The sequence below is a fragment of the Gymnodraco acuticeps genome, unplaced genomic scaffold (assembly GCF_902827175.1).
Source record: "Gymnodraco acuticeps unplaced genomic scaffold, fGymAcu1.1, whole genome shotgun sequence".
In the NCBI taxonomy this organism is placed as follows: domain Eukaryota; kingdom Metazoa; phylum Chordata; class Actinopteri; order Perciformes; family Bathydraconidae; genus Gymnodraco; species Gymnodraco acuticeps.
The window spans coordinates 8,329-27,916 of record NW_022992026.1 but is presented as its reverse complement, the minus strand read 5'-3'; the positions used below and the strand labels follow the sequence as shown (position 1 = coordinate 27,916).

Here is a 19,588-nt window from a genome sequence, read left to right as displayed (position 1 = left end):
AATTAAAGTGAAAAAAATATGTTGCCCTAATTGTCCTCTGCATTTGACCCTAAATGTTATTCTACTCTAATTCTGAGGTGACTTGGTCAAGAGCAATGAAAGGAGTATCTGAACATCCATAACATGCATGTTGTTTTAGGAGTATAATAATTATCTTTATGCTGGTTGGTCTCCCACCCTCGGTGGGTTATCAGCACAAATTATGTCCCCATATGATAAAATCCACCATCCCGCCTGATTTTTTTTTACAACTTGAGTACTGGCTGCAACCCGGAGCAAAGCAACAAACCATTGCGTTAGCTAACGAAACGAACTGCCGAGTAAAATTGGAAAACACTGGTAATTAATTATTCTATAATTTGTAAAACTACGGTGTTAAAAACGACAATTTCAAAAATACAGATTCTAATGGTCAGATATAGATATACAGATACTAAAGATAGGCAGGTACTTGCTTTCAAGCAGAACAGAAACTAACTTAGAGGAGTGTTTACGTGTTCGGCGTAATGACGTACAACGGCCTCCACAACTTCTGTAGTCCTATTCAGCCACTTGGTAACAACCATCGTTTTTCAGACACGTAAACTCTTCAGAAATCACCAGCGGGGTCACTGCTGATGGATTTAATGTCGTAGAACAAAACGTGATCTGTCTCTTCAATGAGTCTCAACCACAGACCTTATTTCCAGCTAGTTTCCTAAACCCTGGAGAAATCCCATTGCTTTTTGTCGAAGGAACCGGAAGTGGTAAAATGCTGACTTACTTCCGGGTTTTAGGACGCGTCACTGCACCACTCTATTGTTTTATTTATTTTATAGGTCGTAATCTTTTTATTTGTATTTCTGTTGTGCCGATATGTTTACTTTGGTTTATGGGGTTGTATATGTTTTTGATATTGTTGAATCGTCTCAGTTGTCTTATCTGTCAGAGAGAAACCATTATTTATTTTATTTGTAGAATCATACATTTGACCTCCTTGTGTATTAACCTGATCACATATTTTGCTGCATGCACCTTTTAAAGTTCTTAACAAATAATCTGAGGGGAAGTTCTTTTTTGTTTTAACTTGTGGTGTGTCGTTTTGTAAAGCACTTTGAGTATGAAAAGTGCTATATAAATAAAGCTTTATGATTATTATGGTGTCACTCACCAGCAGGAGGAGTGGTGAGGAGAGGTGGGGAATGCTGGGAATATTATGCATGGCTTTAATTTGCATGTTCAGGAATAGCTTTTGTTCCACATCACAGACTCCCACCGTGCCATTTGTTCTGTTCCAGTAAAGGTTACGCTGAGCACACATGTCCCTTTTGTTTTAGAAGCATGCGCGTGAATATTCATAAAAACGACATGCAATCTCACCTGGGAGGCACAGAATACGTTTTCAAATACAGCCAGTGTCTTCAAACCAGTGTATTTAAATGCGCTTCAACACATGAAACAGTGCAAAGGTTTGGTTCATTGTAACACCAACATCCCACGAGCCTTTCATATGATTACTTTACCGTAAAGGTCCCCTACTGTTTTTCATCAATATATCACAGGTCTCAGATATATCCAGAGCCTGTCTCTGATTGGCTGAAACACCAAACAGATCATTGCAGCATTACCCATAATCCCCTCTGTTTCAGCCATGTTTCCAAAGTGCTGATTCTCTGTCTGTTACTTTAGATGAAAATAAAGAGCCCCTCCCCACGCCCCTCTGAGAGACATTTGGTTACAAAGAACTCAATGGTGCTCTAGAGGAGATTCAGGTGATAAGGGGGGGGGAGTTTAAACTCATACATTTTGCATTTTTTGAATTGTTCATTTCTAGTCTTTTAATTTCTCAAATGTACAATGCCTTGTCTTTGTATGCTGCTGCAACGCGAACATTTCATAAATTGGAATCAATAAAGTACATCTAATCTTATCTTATATTTCATTATTTTTCACCAGATAGAGAGCAGAGCGCTGCTGTAACTGCGCATGTTGTGCTTGAATATCATCCATGTGCATTTCCAGTCTCACTTCATTCGATCTGCAGCTCTAATATGGCAAGTCGCTTTTTAACCTTTATTGGCTCTGCAGAGCTAATTAAAGCAGACAGGAGGAACGAGGCTGCCTTAACGCTCCCCTCTGAATACAAAAGAAGACGAGGATTTGGGGGGACCCAAGTTCCCATCAGCAAAAACACGTGGGTTTGCTATCCTGGCTCCAAGATGGTGGAATGAGCTCCCCATTGACATCAGGACAGCAGATAGCTTGCACATCTTCCGGCGCAAACTGAAAACTCATCTCTTTCGACTCCACTTCGAGCGATAGATTTATTAACGAAGCACTTATATACTAATAAAGGACTGGCTTATCTAAAGCCAGTTGAGTAGCACTTGAAATGTTTGGCTCTATGAAACCTGATATACTTTATGATTCTGTTTTCTTCAAGGTTGTGTCTTCCTGGTCGAATGTACTTATTGTAAGTCGCTTTGGATAAAAGCGTCAGCTAAATGCAATGTAATGTAATATAATGAGGATTTGTCCTTCAATGTGACAGCGGCACGTGGATTACTATAAATAAATAAATACATGGTATTTACTGAATAAAGAGCCTTTTAATTGAAGGGCTACAGTGAGAGCATTCAGCTTTATATACAACAAGAGATGTTTAGAACATCAACGGTACAAACAGATAATGGGGCCTTTTAGTTAAAGGTAAAACAGGCTCAGGGCTTAACAGGTTAAAAGAATAGGAATATATAGGAGGTTAGTGTTAAAAGGGATCCATCAACAAAAAGAGGATTTTAACCCCACTTATAGAGTTTTTGAAGTAAAAAGCTAACGTTAGGCTATAAACCGACTACAGCACGGTCACATGACTTTTCTAACACTAACACATTATACGTGATGACGTCTCTAAGCGGTTTACCAATCACAACAGAGCTGACCATCGAACCAATCAGAGCAGACTGGGCTGCTGGTTTCAGACAGAGGGTGAAAGAGGTGCTGCAGCACAGGCAAGTATGAGAAAAATAAAGAGCTTTTTGAACATTAAAGCTTGGAGACATGTAGAGACAACTACATACTGATATACACCTGACATCAGCAGGAGAGGACTCTTTAAAGTAGAGACACTACATACTGATATACACCCTGAACATCAGCAGGAGAGGACTCTTTAAAGTAGAGACTCTACATGCTGATATACACCTGAACATCAGCAGGATGAGGACTCTTTAAAGTAGAGACACTACATACTGATATACACCTGAACATCAGCAGGAGAGACTCTTTACAAGTAGAGAACACTACATACTGATCTAGTACACTGAAACATCAGCAGGGAGAGACTCTTTAAAGTAGAGACACTAACATACTGATATACACTGAGAGGACTCTTTAAAAGTAGAGACACTACATACTGATATACATCTGACATTCAGCAGGAGAGGACTCTTAAAAGTAGAGACACTACATACTGATATACACTGAACATCAGCAGGAGAGGACTCTTTAAAGTAGAGACACTACATACTGATATACACTGAACATCAGCAGGAGAGGACTCTTTAAAGTAGAGACACTACATACTGATATACACCTGAACATCAGCAGGAGAGGACTCTTTAAAGTAGAGACTCTACATGCTGATATACACACTGAACATCAGCAGGAGAGGACTCTTTAAAGTAGAGACACTACATACTGATATACATCTGAACATTCAGCAGGAGAGGACTCTTTAAAGTAGAGACACTACATACTGATATACACCTGAAATCAGCAGGAGAGGACTCTTTAAAGTAGAGACACTACATACTGATATACACCTGAACATCAGCAGGAGAGGACTCTTTCAAGTAGAGACACTACATACTGATATACACCAGAACATCAAGCAGGAGAGGACTCTTTAAAGTAGAGACACTACATACTGAATACACCTGAACATCAGCAGGAGAGGAACTCTTTAAAGTAGAGACACTACATACTGATATACACCTGAACATCAGCAGGAGAGGACTCTTTAAAGTATGAGACACTACATACTGATATACACCTGAAACATCAGCAGAGAGGACTCTTTAAAGTTAGAGACACTACATACTGATATACACCTGAACATCAGCAGGAGAGGACTCTTTAAAGTAGAGACACTACATACTGATATACACCTGAACATCAGCAGGAGAGGACTCTTTAAAGTAGAGACACTACATACTGATATACACCTGAACATCAGCAGGAGAGGACTCTTTAAAGTAGAAACCTACATACTGATATACACCTGAACATCAGCAGGAGAGGACTCTTTAAAGTAGAGACACTACATACTGATATACACCTGAACATCAGCAGGAGAGGACTCTTTAAAGTAGAGACACTACATACTGATATACACCTGAACATCAGCAGGAGAGGACTCTTTAAAGTAGAAACACTACATACTGATATACACCTGAACATCAGCAGGAGAGGACTCTTTAAAGTAGAGACCTACATACTGATATACACCTGAACATCAGCAGGGAGCTTAAGTAGGAAACTACATACCTGATATACACACCTGAACCTCAGCAGGAGAGACTCTTTAAAGTAGAGACACTACATACTGATATACACCTGGACATCAGCAGGAGAGGACTATTTAAAGTAGAGACACTACATACTGATATACACCTGAACATCAAGCAGGAGAGGACTCTTTAAAGTAGAGACACTACATACTGATAGACACCTGAACAATCAGCAGGAGAGGACTCTTTAAAGTAGAGACACTACATACTGATATACACCTGAACATCAGCAGGAGAGGACTCTTTAAAGTAGAGACACTAACATACTGATATACACCTGAACATCAAGCAGGAGAGGACTCTTTAAAGTAGAAGACACTACATACTGATATACACCTGAACATCATGCAGGAGAGGACTCTTTAAAGTAGAAACACTACATACTGATATACACCTGAACATCAGCAGGAGAGGACTCTTTAAAGTAGAGACACTACATACTGATATACACCTGAACATCAGCAGGAGAGGACTCTTTAAAGTAGAGACACTACATACTGATATACACCTGAACATCAGCAGGAGAGGACTCTTTAAAGTAGAGACACTACATACTGATATACACCTGAACATCAGCAGGAAGGACTCTTTAAAGTAGAGACACTACATACTGATATACACCTGAACATCAGCACGGAGAGGACTCTTTAAAAGTAGAGACACTACATACTGATATACACCTGAACATCAGCAGGAGAGGGCTCTTTTAAAGTAGAGACACTACATACTGATATACACCTGAACATCAGCAGGAGAGGACTCTTTAAAGTAGAGACACTACATACTGATATACACCTGAACATCAGCAGGAGAGGACTCTTTAAAGTAGAGTCACGACATACTGATATACACCTGGACATCAGCAGGAGAGGACTATTTAAAGTAGAGACACTACATACTGATATACACCTGGACATCAGCAGGAGAGGACTATTTAAAGTAGAGACACTACATACTGATATACACCTGAACATCAGCAGGAGAGGACTCTTTAAAGTAGAGACACTACATACTGATATACACCTGAACATCAGCAGGAGAGGACTCTTTAAAGTAGAGACACTACATACTGATATACCCCTGAACATCAGCAGGAGAGGACTCTTTAAAAGTAGAGACACTACATACTGATATACACCTGAACATCAGCAGGAGAGGACTCTTTAAAGTAGAGACACTAAATACTGATATACACCTGAACATCAGCAGGAGAGGACTCTTTAAAGTAGAGACACTAAATACTGATATACACCTGAACATGAGGAGAATAGGGCTCCTTTAAATCTGACTGTCAATCCATGAGCACACATCGTGGGAATATGTAAAGTAAAATGTGCGTCTTGATTGAATGAAAACACAAGTTCATTCCCACCAATGTATCTCCCAAATGTTAATTAATAATTAACTATATTTACATTTGACTGTAACTACCTCACCGTTGATTTGGGGAATCATATTAAAATCTGCCCTCAGTGCGTCTTGGGTTTGCTGATTTAAAAGCTTCAGTGGGTGTGTGAAAGAGATCTGCTAAATGAGAAGCAATCATGCAAACATATTTCTCTCTGTTGCATCGAGGCTTCCAGCGCTTATTAAACAAAAAGGTTTTCAACTTCCTGAAGATAAGAGTAATCACACCACATCCCCAAGTGTTAAAATGAATAATAATCAAAACAAATCTGAGAATGAGTGTTAACTTTAACAAGCAGGCCAAAGCCAGAAAACAATATTTAAAATAACACATTGCATTTGCTTTTGTAACCCTGGACAATTGGCACAAATTGGTCTCACACAACCGCATTCCATTTTATTCTTTTCATTTCTTTCTTGAAATATATATGTTTATACTGTTCATTTATTTATTTTCTTTAACTGTATTTTGTATATCATGTGCAAGGCCTCATCATCATGCTGCTGTGACAAAAGACGGCATTATTTTGGATGATTAAAGTATACCTAATCTACAGATGAATAATCGCATGATGGCCTGATAAACACAGCAGTAAACATCTCTCCAATTATAGATGTGTTTTTAATTTATATTTGAATACTTTAATTGTTGTGTCTGGGCCCATATTCATAATAGATAGATTATGAGGTGTCAAATTTCACATATCTCCATTATGTGTACTCGAAGTGGTTACCTGTTATAAATACCTAGGTACCTGGCTTGACGATTGCCTCTCTTTTAAACTTCAAGCTAGGTTTCTTTTTCAGAAACAAGTCCTGTTTCTCGCTTGAGGCCAGGAAAAGTCTGTGACCTTTTGACCTGTGCTGGACTATGGGGATCTGATTTATATGAATGCACCAACCTGATCAAGTTAGATGCCGCCTATCACAGTGCACTGAGATTTGTAACTAACTGTAAAGTATTAACTCATCACTGTACCCTGTATGCCAAGGCAGGTCTGCCTTCACTAACTGTACGGAGGCTCAGTCACTGGTACACGTTCATCTATAAAGCCATGTTGGGCAAACTACCATCTTATATCTGCTCTCTGATCTCACAGAGAGTTGCAGGCAGCTATTGCCTAAGATCTCAGGATGTGTTTTTGTTACATGTGCCAAGTGCTAGGACTGTTTTAGGTACTAAAGCTTTTATTAGACCCTCCAGAAAAACACGATTCTGCGATCGCAGAATTTACCGCACAATCAGCAAAATGGCGCAGATTTTTAAAAGGCCACATGTTTATCAAAAGGCCGCTTAATCCCCGCATTATTCCACACAAAGTTGAGGAAAAAAAAGTTAACTCGTCTTGACGTGAAGTGATGATGATGATGACGCAACGTCATCAGCTCGCGCATCACAGAAGGTAAACAACACCGTAGAGTGAACGTGTGGAACTCACACAAGAGAGAAAACACCAAGATGAAAAAATCGAATCCATCTCATTTCTGCTAAAGACCGGGCAAAGCAGTTCCCCGATGTCTTGCACGAAAGTGGGGGGAAACTATTCTGCACCCCGTGCAACTGTGTGTTGGAGCATAAGAGAACATCGACGGTGACGACCCACTTTGATTCATTCAAACATTCGAACATGCTTTCTGCTGCTGCGGACAAGAAAGCCAAACAACTCACGTTCACAGAGGCATCGACCTCCAAAACCCTTTCGAGGGCTACAAGAAACGAGGTGAGAAGCCTACAAGATTGAAGCTGGTCAGATAACGAGAGTTTGTGTGTGTGTGTGTGTGTGTGTGTGTGTGTGTGTGTGTGAGAGAGAGAGAGTGTGATTAAATTAGCCCAATTGCTTTTACAATAAATAAACATTGAATGTGTTTAATTGAATAGTAAAGGGGATTAACGTTAGTGGCAGGTTGTGTGTGAGAGAGAATAAATAAGACAGCCCAATATTTAAAAAAAAATATTTTGCATATTTCGCAACTTCCTGCAATTTCACCGCATAAAATCACATAAAAACCCCGCACGTTTAATCGCATAATCAAGGATTTTTGCCCGCGTTTTTCTGGAGGATTTATTTTATGTGCGCTGCTCCTCTAGCTTGGAACACTGCACCATTTTTTTTAAACTGAGCATTTTGGTTCCCCTGCATCATTTTAAAGCTCGGCTGGATGAAATGCTATTTGATACTCTTGATACCTGTCATTGTGAATAGGTTTGTAAACTGTACCCCTGTAATTATGTTGTATGACGTCCTTTTTGTTTTCAGTTGTTTTTCTGTTTTTCATGTGTAACCAACAGCTGCAGGTCTCCCTTGAAAAAGAGGTTGTTGATCTCAATGGGATTTCACCTGGTTAAATAAAGGCTACAAACAATGTCTTATGATTATACTTTAGCTTTTGTGAATAAGCTGAAAAGTGAATTGATATGACAAAAGCCTTCCCATAGAAATTGGGACACACACACACACACACACACACACACACACACACACACACACACACACACACACACACACACACACACACACACACACACACACCACACACACACACACACACACACACACACACACACACACACACAACACACACACACACACACACACCACACACACACACACACACACACCACACACACACTGACCTGGGAGGACATGCCGTGGCAGGGGTAGAGGATGGCTTTGTCGTCGTCCTCAGATCCCTGATCCAGACAGTAGCCGCTCGCTTTGCTGTTCCTCACCTGAGACACAACAGGGATTCATGAGTGAATAATTAAAGGAGAGGGCGGTCTCAGGGGACTCCACAGTGTGAACAGAATACAACACACTCTGTCCTTAGACCTTCGAAGCACACGAGGAAAAACTCACGAAGAAACCTCACGATCAATCAGGAAAACGTTTTAAACTTTCTTGAGAGAATCAGAGAAGGATCCCTCTCCAAGGACGGACAATATCCAATTATAACATAGACATTTTAAACGACAAAAATAATAACATGAACGCGTCTTAAAAACATGGGTGGACTGAGGATGGAAAACATATTTGACCATTGGTATAATAATTAAGGGTTGACTTCTAAAGTTTGATATTTTGGGGGAATATGATGAATTGTTTTGGCAAGCATACAACACTCTCTGTCCTTAGATCTTCGAAGCACACGATTAATTGGGAGAAACATTTTGAACTTTGTTGAGAGCATCAGAGAAGGATCCCTCTGCCAGGAAGGACAGACATGCAGTAGAAGTCATGTGTGCAGATTGAAAAGATAATCAAATTATAACAAAGACATTTTAAATGACACAAATAATAATATGAAGGTATCTTAAAAACAAGGATGGAAATATGATTGAGTGTGCGTCCAAAAAAGAGTGCAGGTGCATTGGTATTAGGGCTGAACGATATATCGTGTCATGCCGATAACCGCGATATGCACATGCGCGATATTCACATCGCAGGGACGTGGGATTTTTTTTTTTTTAGGACGTGCGATATTAAGTAGGTAAATGAACTCAAACACGTCATGTTACAATTATTTTGCTGCTTGCTACAAAAGGAAAACTTGGGCGGCTCTCATGTCAGGGGTACTTGAGTGAGTGACATGCAGGCTCTGCATGCACAGCAAACCACCAATCACAACCACTCTTGATCAGATCACAGCAGGCCCCGCCCCCGCTAGTTTGCAGACCATCAAAACACCGGTAAAAAATGAGCGAGGCACAGGAGGACAATACCGGGGAGAATGAAGATTTACTTCCAAAAAGAAAAGCAACATCTGCCATCTGGAACTATTTTGGATTCAGAAAGGTTCTTCTCTTCTTCATTCACAGATGAACCCCCTTAGTTGAGGGGAAGCAACATGCATTATCATGACATGTTGGATCATGACTTATGATGAGTCTACCAGTTAAGATCCAGACGTCCGTGACTAAAATCCTTCATCCGGTTAAATATAGTTAAAAAAAACGCAATATATATCGCAATGTCATTTTTTTTCAATATCGTGCAGCCCTAATTGGTATCATGATTAAGGGTTGATTTGTAAAGTTGGATATTTTGGGGGGATATGGTCACTTGTTCTGGCAAACATTAGATAAAGATTCAAACCCCTCTCCCATCGGCTCGTTAAATACGTTCAGCAAAATGTCTCCTGTGCATTTAGGTGTCGCTGTGCTGCGAGTAGAACGCAAGGGGAACCGGTTGTTTTTATGCTAATAATAGGATATCCATGTTGCCTTTTTTCCCTATTTTGCAAAACTTATAGTCAACATATTAACGTAGTGTTAGTGACACTTCAATGTGTGCATGTGATTGGAAAAGAGTCTTACTCATTGAGTCTAGTAGAGTGCCGAGCCGTTGTTAATTACAACTTTTTCCACTGTTCATGCAACACAGCCTCCCGTCCTGTTCACAGTCTTATTGTCTATAAGTGATGACCTGGCCATGACAAACGTCTTTGAGATTTTAGATAAGCGCTGTATACTGTAAGTGTCATGTATCATGCAGTGACTAAATCCCACTCCTCTCCCTCCAGGTCTGCAGACGGAGGACTGCTCTGAGCATGAGCTCCGTACATCTTCATTCCCAGGGTGTGACATATCTATCATGTGCTGATGTCGGGAGGTTTCCACTCGGCTGCTCCGGTCAGCATGGCCGAGTTTTGCTGAAGCTCGGAGACAGATGGGACTCACTTCTGCTGCTGCGGCGGCCATGTGGCGAAACACGAGGCTCGTCGACAGATTTGAAATAGTGCCACTTAAGAAGCTGCCACTCTGAGAAATTCATTTCCTGGGTGCTAGAGCCAAAACAGGCAGCAGGGGAAACAAAGAGAGGGGGGTTGAACATTCACACTGATGAATCTAGAGGTTAATTGAATGGATTCTGACATTGCAGTTGCAGAGCGTATTGATTTGCGTCTGTTTTCCATTTTAAAAATTGATGAAAAACTGTGAATTTCAGTAAACACTCTGGAGTGTGTTCAATTCTTCCACCTGTCACAATCCTGTTTCCCCCCTCTGTGCTGCGTGTGCCGCCGAGCCCCTAACAATCAGGTTGGAATGGAAAACTAATAAGTGTTTAATTAAAACTCATTCTGAGGAAATTGCATGTAATCCCGAGTCGTGATGCTGCGTCGCTCCAGCAAGGAGACACCTTCACCTCAGAGTGGAAACAGTGAGTCATGTTATGAGCTCTCATCTGTTTATCTGCACATCTCAGTTTGCGTTTGACCACAGTTTAGTTCAAACCAGAGGTGGAAGAAGTACTCAGACCTTTCACCTGTGTAAAAGTAGTAATACCTATTGAAGCTGACCCATGCAAACAAGCTATCACTACGCAGAACATTTTCCATTTCCATCTTCACCAACCTAACAACACATGCACAGCCTTGACTAAAAGCTTAACGGCCCGTCCACACAGCGGCGTGCGTTGAAGCTTGCCGGCGGGCGTGTCTGACACTCGACCAACAACCAATCACATGAATCTCCCGCCCCAGACACACAAGCACGCGGTTTGATTGGCTAGAGCTTGTACTGGCATATGATTCGATTGGCTGACGCTTCCGTCGAGGCGTCAAAAGTTGAACATTGCTCAACTTTTGAAGCGAGCAACGCCAGCAACGCCAGCAACGCTCCACGTCGCTTCCCAAAATACAGTTCGGCTAAAAGTGACGTCACCCCATTCAAAGTGAATGGGCAGAAGCGTTAGAAGCTTCAACGCACGCCGCTGTGTGGACGGGCCGTAACACTAAACGCTGCAAGATGCTCAAAACACAACGGAAACCAGGGGACACTAAAAAGCGACGCACACACCTGGGACATGAACTCTTAATGATGTTGGGGGGATTTCAAAGTTAGCCAACCTGTCACTGTCGCTGGAAACTTGCCTAAACGTTTACTTTAACAATGTGATCACATGACGCCTTCCATTACTATTGCAGATCTGCTGTGAACTAGCAAGCTCACGTAGCTAATCTACAATAATACATTTTATTTCTATAGCACTTTTCTTGAACCCAAAGACGCTTTACTTTTGGGAGGGAGGGTAGACAAAACAAAAACAAAGCCAAAAAGAAACAAAGAAACAAAACAGAAAAGCAGTCAGGAGGAAGTTGGTTGAGAGGGGGGGGGGGGCTTATGGATACAGAGTTGAAGAGGTGGGTTTTGAGGCGGGACTGGAACAGGGTGAGGGATTCAGACTCCCGGAGGTCTTGGGGGAGGGAGGTCCAGAGCTTCGGGGCTGCCACAGAGAAGGCTCTGTCCCCGAAGGTCCGGAGTTTGGCCTTGGGGGTGGAAAGCAAACCGGCTGAGGTGGATCTGAGGGACCGGGGGGGTCAGTAGAGGATGAGGAGGTCAGTGAGGTAGGGGGGGGGGGCCAGATGGTGGAGGGCTTTGAAAGTGAGGACCAGGAGTTTGTAGTGGATGCGGTGTGAAACGGGGAGCCAGTGGAGTTCTTTGAGGACCGGGGTGATGTGATGCATGATTTGGTGTGAGTGAGGAGTCTGGCGGCTGCGTTCTGGACACGCTGGAGAACAATGACCTTTCCAGACTGCCATGGACACTTCGTTAATTCATAACAGAACATCATAATTGAATAGTTGATTCATATTTTGTATTAATGATATAAACCTGAAAAGGAAGTAGTACCTTATATTGCTGAATATTGTCACATATAGGTAGTGTAGTAAAACATGATTTGCCTCCAAAATGAAGGAAGTAGAAATTAGCATAAAGTACTTCCAAATTTTACATTAGTACAATACTTGAGTAGATATAGTTACGTTCCAACAATGCAAACAGATATCAACTCGGTGCCAACATTCGTGTTTCAGGGCATTTTTTCTCGGAAAGACCAAAGAAATCCTGGAACTGCAACGCTGAACAATTCCTCACTGATTCTCCTCTTTAAACCACATCCTCTGTGATAGATTTAAGATAACATAAGATGTACTTTATTGATCCCAATTTGGGAAATGTTGGCGTTGCAGCAAATAGAAATGAAAAGAGTAGAAATAAACAACACATGATGATGATGATAAAGCCAAACTAACATGCAGAAAATGTCCAATAAGCGTCTCACCTCTCCGTATGTGATGGTGTTGTTGTAGATCCGCAATCTCGGGGTAGACGTGTTCGAGGTACCAGCGGAAACTCCGACACTGGAAGCCTCTTCCTCAGGGCCACGCGCTCTGAACATCTCCGAAATCCACCCCGGGGTTCTGTCAACAACACAGAGGCGGAACAAAGCTCTCACAAGCCGGCGGGCACTCCTACTTAAAGGGGACCTATTATGCAAAATCCACTGCTCCATGTCTCTTTCTATATCAACATGTGTCCCCTTCTTCTTCATTGTCCCTCCCTCTTCTACATCAAACATGGGTCCCCTCTTCTTCATGTCTCTTCTACATCAACATTGTGTCCCTCTTCTTCATGTCTCTTCTACATCAACATGTGTCCCCTCTTCTTCATGTCTCTTCTACATCAACATGTGTCCCCTCTTCTTCATGTCTCTTCTACATCAACATGTGTCCCCTCTTCTTCATGTCTCTTCTACATCAACATGTGTCCCCTCTTCTTCATGTCTCTTCTACCTCAACATGTGTCCCATCTTCTTCATGTCTCTTCTACATCAACATGTGTCCCCCTCTTCTTCATGTCTCTTCTACATCAACATGTGTCCCCTCTTCTTCATGTCTCTTCTACATCAACATGTGTTCCATCTCTTCATGTCTCTTCTACATCAACATGTGTTCCCCCTCTTCTTCATGTCTCTTCTACATCAACATGTGTCCCCTCTTCTTCATGTCTCTTCTACATCAACATGTGTCCCCTCTTCTTCATGTCTCTTCTACATCAACATGTGTCCCCCTCTTTCTTCATGTCTCTTCTACAATCAACATGTGTCCCCTCTGTGGAAAGAGGACTCTGAAAGTTCAGGAACAAAGATTCTCTCTTTTTTGATCCATTTCTATAAAAACCTGTCTGAAATGAGCTGATCAGATTTTGGCCACTTTATGATGTCATAACGATGTGTTGTCTTGTGTAACCATTAGCCAATCAGCAACCATGGTACCCCCCCCCCCCCCCCCCCCCGCCGCTTATCACCTGAATCTCCTCCTAGAGCTCCATTGAGTTCTTTGTAACCAAATGTCTCTCAGAGGGGCGTGGGGAGGGGCTCCTTATTTTCATCTAAAGTAACAGCCAGAGAATCAGCACTTTGGAAACAGGGCTGAAACAGAGGGGATTATGGGTAATGCTGCAATGATCTGTTTGGTGTTTCAGCCAATCAGATACATGTTCTCTATATATCTGAGACCTGTAATATATTGATGAGAAACAGTATAATAGGGGACCTTTAAGAGAGAGTACAAGCTCCTGGAGAACAGGGAGGTGCAGCAGTGAGGAGGTGCTGAGAGGACGCAGCATCAGTTAGCGAGAGACGGATAGATGTGCCTGTCATGTGGGACCTTTATTGTTCTTTCATTATACGTGATCTGCGCTGAGCAAATTCTAATCAGCTGCTTAATTATGAGCCCTCACGGCCCGGCTGACGCATGGAGGTGGCTTCCAGATTGATTAGGGGAATGCCTAATAGCTGCAGAGGCATGATCCTGATGCGCGCACACACACACACTATGGCCAGGCTGATTGGTCCAAATTAACCAATCCACAGACTTCCACAGACTTCCACACACACACACACACACACACACACACACACACACACACACACACACACACACACACACACACACACACACACACACACACACACACACACACAACACCACACACACCCACACACACACACACACACACACACACTCTGCAGGAGTCTATACAACCAGCTGCTGAACTTGCTTTCAACATCTGTTAATAATGGGTTGAAAAAGTCTAATTTTATTTTTCGCACACCATAAAGTGACACTAACAAATGCATTCAATCTCACTGAGATGTTGTTTGGTATTTGGAAATGGCGCTGCACACTGTGGTGAATCATAAAGCCTTCCCCCACTGAAGTAATTGTGCTCTCAGCGGGAACCTCAGACAATAACAAGAATCTGTGATTGTGTGTATGGGCGTGTGTGGGGGAGGCAGAGATGGAGGGGGGTAGATCGAATAATTGTAACGTTGGGTCTTTGTACTGTACACAAAATAACTCTGCGCCACAGGACAGCTGGGGTAATAATGTGCCATGCCACTGTGTTTGTAATTACACTGGAGAAAGGCAGCAGTCTGATTGACTAGTTTGTCAAAGTTCCCCCTCCTCCTTTCCTTGCACCCCCTCCTCAACATATCCTCCATTCTGCACTCACACATCAGCTTCAACACTTCTGCTGCTGGTGCTTCCTACCTGCATTTTGTGAGTACTTATGTAGTGATGTTTGCGCCATTTTTTTTATCTAGACGACATGCAGGCATCAGACGTGTGCTTAGCCTCTTAAAGAAAGAAGCAGTGATCACATATTCTGTAGGCCGACCCTGAAGTTACCATCGCAATCGCTCCCCGACAAAAAGCTAATGGGTTTTATCCATTGGACTTCTAAATATAAGATAAGATAAGATATACTTTATTGATCGCAAACTGGGAATTTCTTTCAACAAATAAGGTCTGTGGCAAACGGCTCAATAATACCTACATGTTTTTTCTCAGCCGGATAATCTCCGCTTATTAAGATGACTTGTTGATTATTGAAGTCTAAATGCAATTGTTAGAAGTAAAAAGCTAACGTTAGGCTATAAAGGAACTACAGCACGGTCACATGACTTCACGTCACCACCGCTAAGCTAAAGGTGGCTAATGTTGGGCTATAAAGGAACTACAGCACGGTCACATGACTTCAGGTCACCACCGCTAAGCTAAGGCGGCTAATGTTGGGCTATAAAGGAACTACAGCACGGTCACATGACTTCACGTCACCACCGCTAAGCTAAAGGTGGCTAATGTTGGGCTATAAAGGAACTACAGCACAGTCACATGACTTCACGTCACCACCGCTAAGCTAAAGGCGGCTAACGTTAGGCTATAAAGGAACTACAGCACGGTCACATGACTTCACGTCACCACCGCTAAGCTAAAGGTGGCTAATGTTTGGCTATAAAGGAACTACAGCACGGTCACATGACTTCACGTCACCACCGCTAAGCTAAAGGTGGCTAATGTTGGGCTATAAAGGAACTACAGCACGGTCACATGACTTCACGTCACCACCGCTAAGCTAAAGGAGGCTAATGTTAGGCTATAAAGGAACTACAGCACGGTCACATGACTTCACGTCACCACCGCTAAGCTAAAGGTGGCTAATGTTGGGCGTGATGACGTTTAGTTGTCTCATTTAGACACTTTTGGGGTATTTACTGATGTACTTTAGGTCATAGACATGTTTTGTAAGCAGACCTTATTTCAGGCTCTTAACCAAACACATAAAAATGCCTATTGACTTCAAGACGAGGGAACAGGAAACTGACGAGTGGGGTTGACCTTATTTTAGGTATCTAACCAAAATACATTTTAACCACTGCCTACTTCGAGAACAAGGGACCCAAAGTGGTAAAATGCTCAATTCCGAGTTATACGACTAATTCCCTGCACCACTTTTAAACCTGTACCCCAAAGCCATTGATACGTGTACCTGTTTCCACACATGTTCAGGTTTTCTGAATGTAAATCAAGAGAGATCAAGTGGAAAAATGACTCCTCTCCTGGTTTGAGGACTCAATCCTGCACTACTCATACAGTTTCATATCAAGTGTTGTTTGGGCAGTATTCAGAGGCCTTCACTGACAATCATCTCATTATGCATGGCTCGAGGCAATTAGGATTCAAAATTAAACTCTTTATTAGTAAAAGCAGCTGTTTATTATGTCTCAAAGACGCTTGAAAGCAATTAAACCAAAGTGATGTGTATGAAAATAGATTGATTAGACATGAGGCTCATCTCGTTCACTTGGTTTGGAGAGCGACTCCTCTGCTCGGCTGCCAGTGTGAAGGTCAAATGGGATGAAATGTGAATTTTGAAATTCTATCGACTCGTGTCTCCGGAGACCCTGGCTGCGTGTTTGAATGAGCAATGAAGGAGGGAAGGGTCTCAAATAACCAGAGGGGGGAAGTAGTGGAGTACAAATACTTCAATACTGTACTCAAGTAAATGTTTCTGGTATCAGTACTTTACTTCCCTACTTATTTTTCTGACGACTTTCTACTTCTTACATTTTGAACACAAATACCTGTACTTTCTACTTCTTACATTTGAACACAAATACCTGTACTTTCTACTTCTTACATTTTGAACACAAATACCTGTACTTTCTACTTCTTACATGTTGAACCCAAATACCTGTACTTTCTACTTCTTACATTTTGAACACAAATACCTGTACTTTCTACTTCTTACATGTTGAACTCACATTTTCCAAACAGCTGGTTCCTTTAGTCTGAATGTGTGTTTGATGCGTGATCATTATTCTTTAGAGTCATTGCGTGCCTATTGATTTGAACACGATCCGTGTATCCATCATTTCCTGGTCTTCTCTAAAGAAGAGGGACCAATGGAAACGTTGTCATGTTGCCGTTGTTCAGCATGGAAACATTCATTAGCTAACAATGACATTATTGTTCTATTAATATAAAGGGAGGTCAGGTACTCTTTAAAACAGCTGCTAGTTATGGGTACTTTTTACTGAAGTACATTTAAAAGCCTCTTTACTTTTACTTGAGTAAAGAAGTTTAGTCAGTACTTCTACTTTTAGTATTTTTAACACGAGTATCTGTACTTCTTCTTGAGTAAAGGATGTGTGTACTTTTGCCTTCTCTGCAAATAACTTACGTTCATGGGGATGTTCCAGGCCATGTAGACGTGCGATTTGTATTCATCCATCCACACCTCGGCGGCCCGCAGTGCGTTGCGCTTGGCGTAGTAATCTATGTCGTTGTTGTAGGGCTTCTTGGTTCGCTCGATGTGAGCCACTCTGGCGCAAGGAAGGACCTCCATACTGCCTCCACACTGCCACACCTACAGGAACAGAGAGAGTCCATTAAATGTGGATTCACACAGAAATGTCGCACTTTACTGCTATTTGGAAGATGGTCTGGAGATATTGAGACTTTTTTTGCATCCATAAACATATTTTTGCAACGTGCAAATTATTTATCTATATATCATATTCCATTTACTTGTATATAGACTCTTCTTGCACTATTCATATTTACTTGCATATCTCAAAACATTCTCTTGCACAATTTGATAGGTTTTATCTGTTATATTTGTTGCCATGATGTGCATTTTAAAAGTGCAGTACAAACAAAAACTACAAGCAACACAGGGATTGAAAGATATTTATGATTTATTACAATTTGGGTTTTTACTGTCATAGCTTTGGCTTAAGTCACAATAACATTGTTCCTACAGAGTGAGATGCTGGACTATAGCATCAGTGCTACAACAAATGTGATTGGGACTAGAAAGGGCTGTCAAAAAGTCTGATGATAAAAAGCTAGATGATTATAAGAACGTACGTAGTTTAAGGTCAAAACAACATAGTGTGTAAAGCCACCAATAACTGAAGGTCAAGGGTGACTGATCAGCAAACAGTGATGGATGTTTGCAACACTTTTAGCAACATCAACACATTTTAAGATCTCAGCGATCTTTGAGTGTGATCAAGTTTTATGTTTAAAGGTCATCAGTTAAACCTGGAAATGAAGGGATTGGTTTCACAAGAAGCTTAACATGTATAGGTGAACTTTCCTTCAGCTGTACACTCTCCCATTAAACGCATCTACCTACGTTTAGACAATTTCATTAAATACATGTTTGACCATCAAGTTCCACCCATTTTCAACACTGCAAAGATACGATACGATATACTTTATTCAATCAATCAATCAATCAATCAATCAATCAATCAATCAATCAATGTTTATTTATATAGCCCAATATCACAAATGTTACATTTGTCTCAGTGGACTTTACAATTTGTACAAAATATCAGTATGACAATACGACACCCTCTGTCCTTAGACCCTCACATCGTACAAGGAAAAACTTCCGAAGAAAACCCACAGTTTAAAGGGATACTTTATTGTCCCCGTAAGTGTCTCAGTGACACCACAAATCCCATTTAAGCTGTCTGAGTTAATGTCCAGCTTTGCTAGTCGCAGACTACCAACAATCCTCCTAAACCACAGAGTGTGCCAATCCAGAACAGATACGCTCCACTGACACAGAACCGGAGATCTCTTTCTGATGACCTGGATAACCTGTTCTCTTCACACAGCAGGGTAAGGACCAATAGCTACTCCAAAAGTAAAAGGCTAGAGGGAAAGCTAACGACTGGGCCTGAAACTCTGATTGTGGGTGACTCTGCTGTAAGAGATGTAAAAAGTCTATGTAATAAGAACAACACCGACGTTTTCCCAAGGATGTGGTCTCTGACTTGGCTGAGAAGATCCTGCATATTGGGGCTGAACATCCGACTGTGAAAAATGTGGTACTACATATTGGAACAAATGATGTTGTGAAACAACAGTCAGAAGTGCTGAAAGAAGACTTTAAATGTTTGTTGGAAACTGCCAGCTCTCTAAATGCAGAGGTGTTCATCAGTGGCCCTCTACCGCCAGTCAGAAGAGGAGTGGAGAGATTCAGC

At 41.6% G+C, this 19,588-nt stretch overlaps 1 protein-coding gene across 1 annotated transcript; it reads right to left on the bottom strand.

The window, feature by feature from the left end:
• Positions 1–8,592: 8,592 nt before the first annotated feature.
• On the bottom strand, positions 8,593–17,950 carry LOC117536619 (polypeptide N-acetylgalactosaminyltransferase 9-like; the record flags this gene model as incomplete). Its single annotated transcript, XM_034201553.1, is given in 4 exon segments — positions 8,593–8,688; positions 13,022–13,057; positions 13,059–13,160; positions 17,770–17,950. Coding segments are annotated over 4 exon segments (399 nt in total), but the record flags the coding sequence as incomplete, so codon positions are not given.
• Between the last annotated feature and the right edge of the window lie 1,638 nt (positions 17,951–19,588).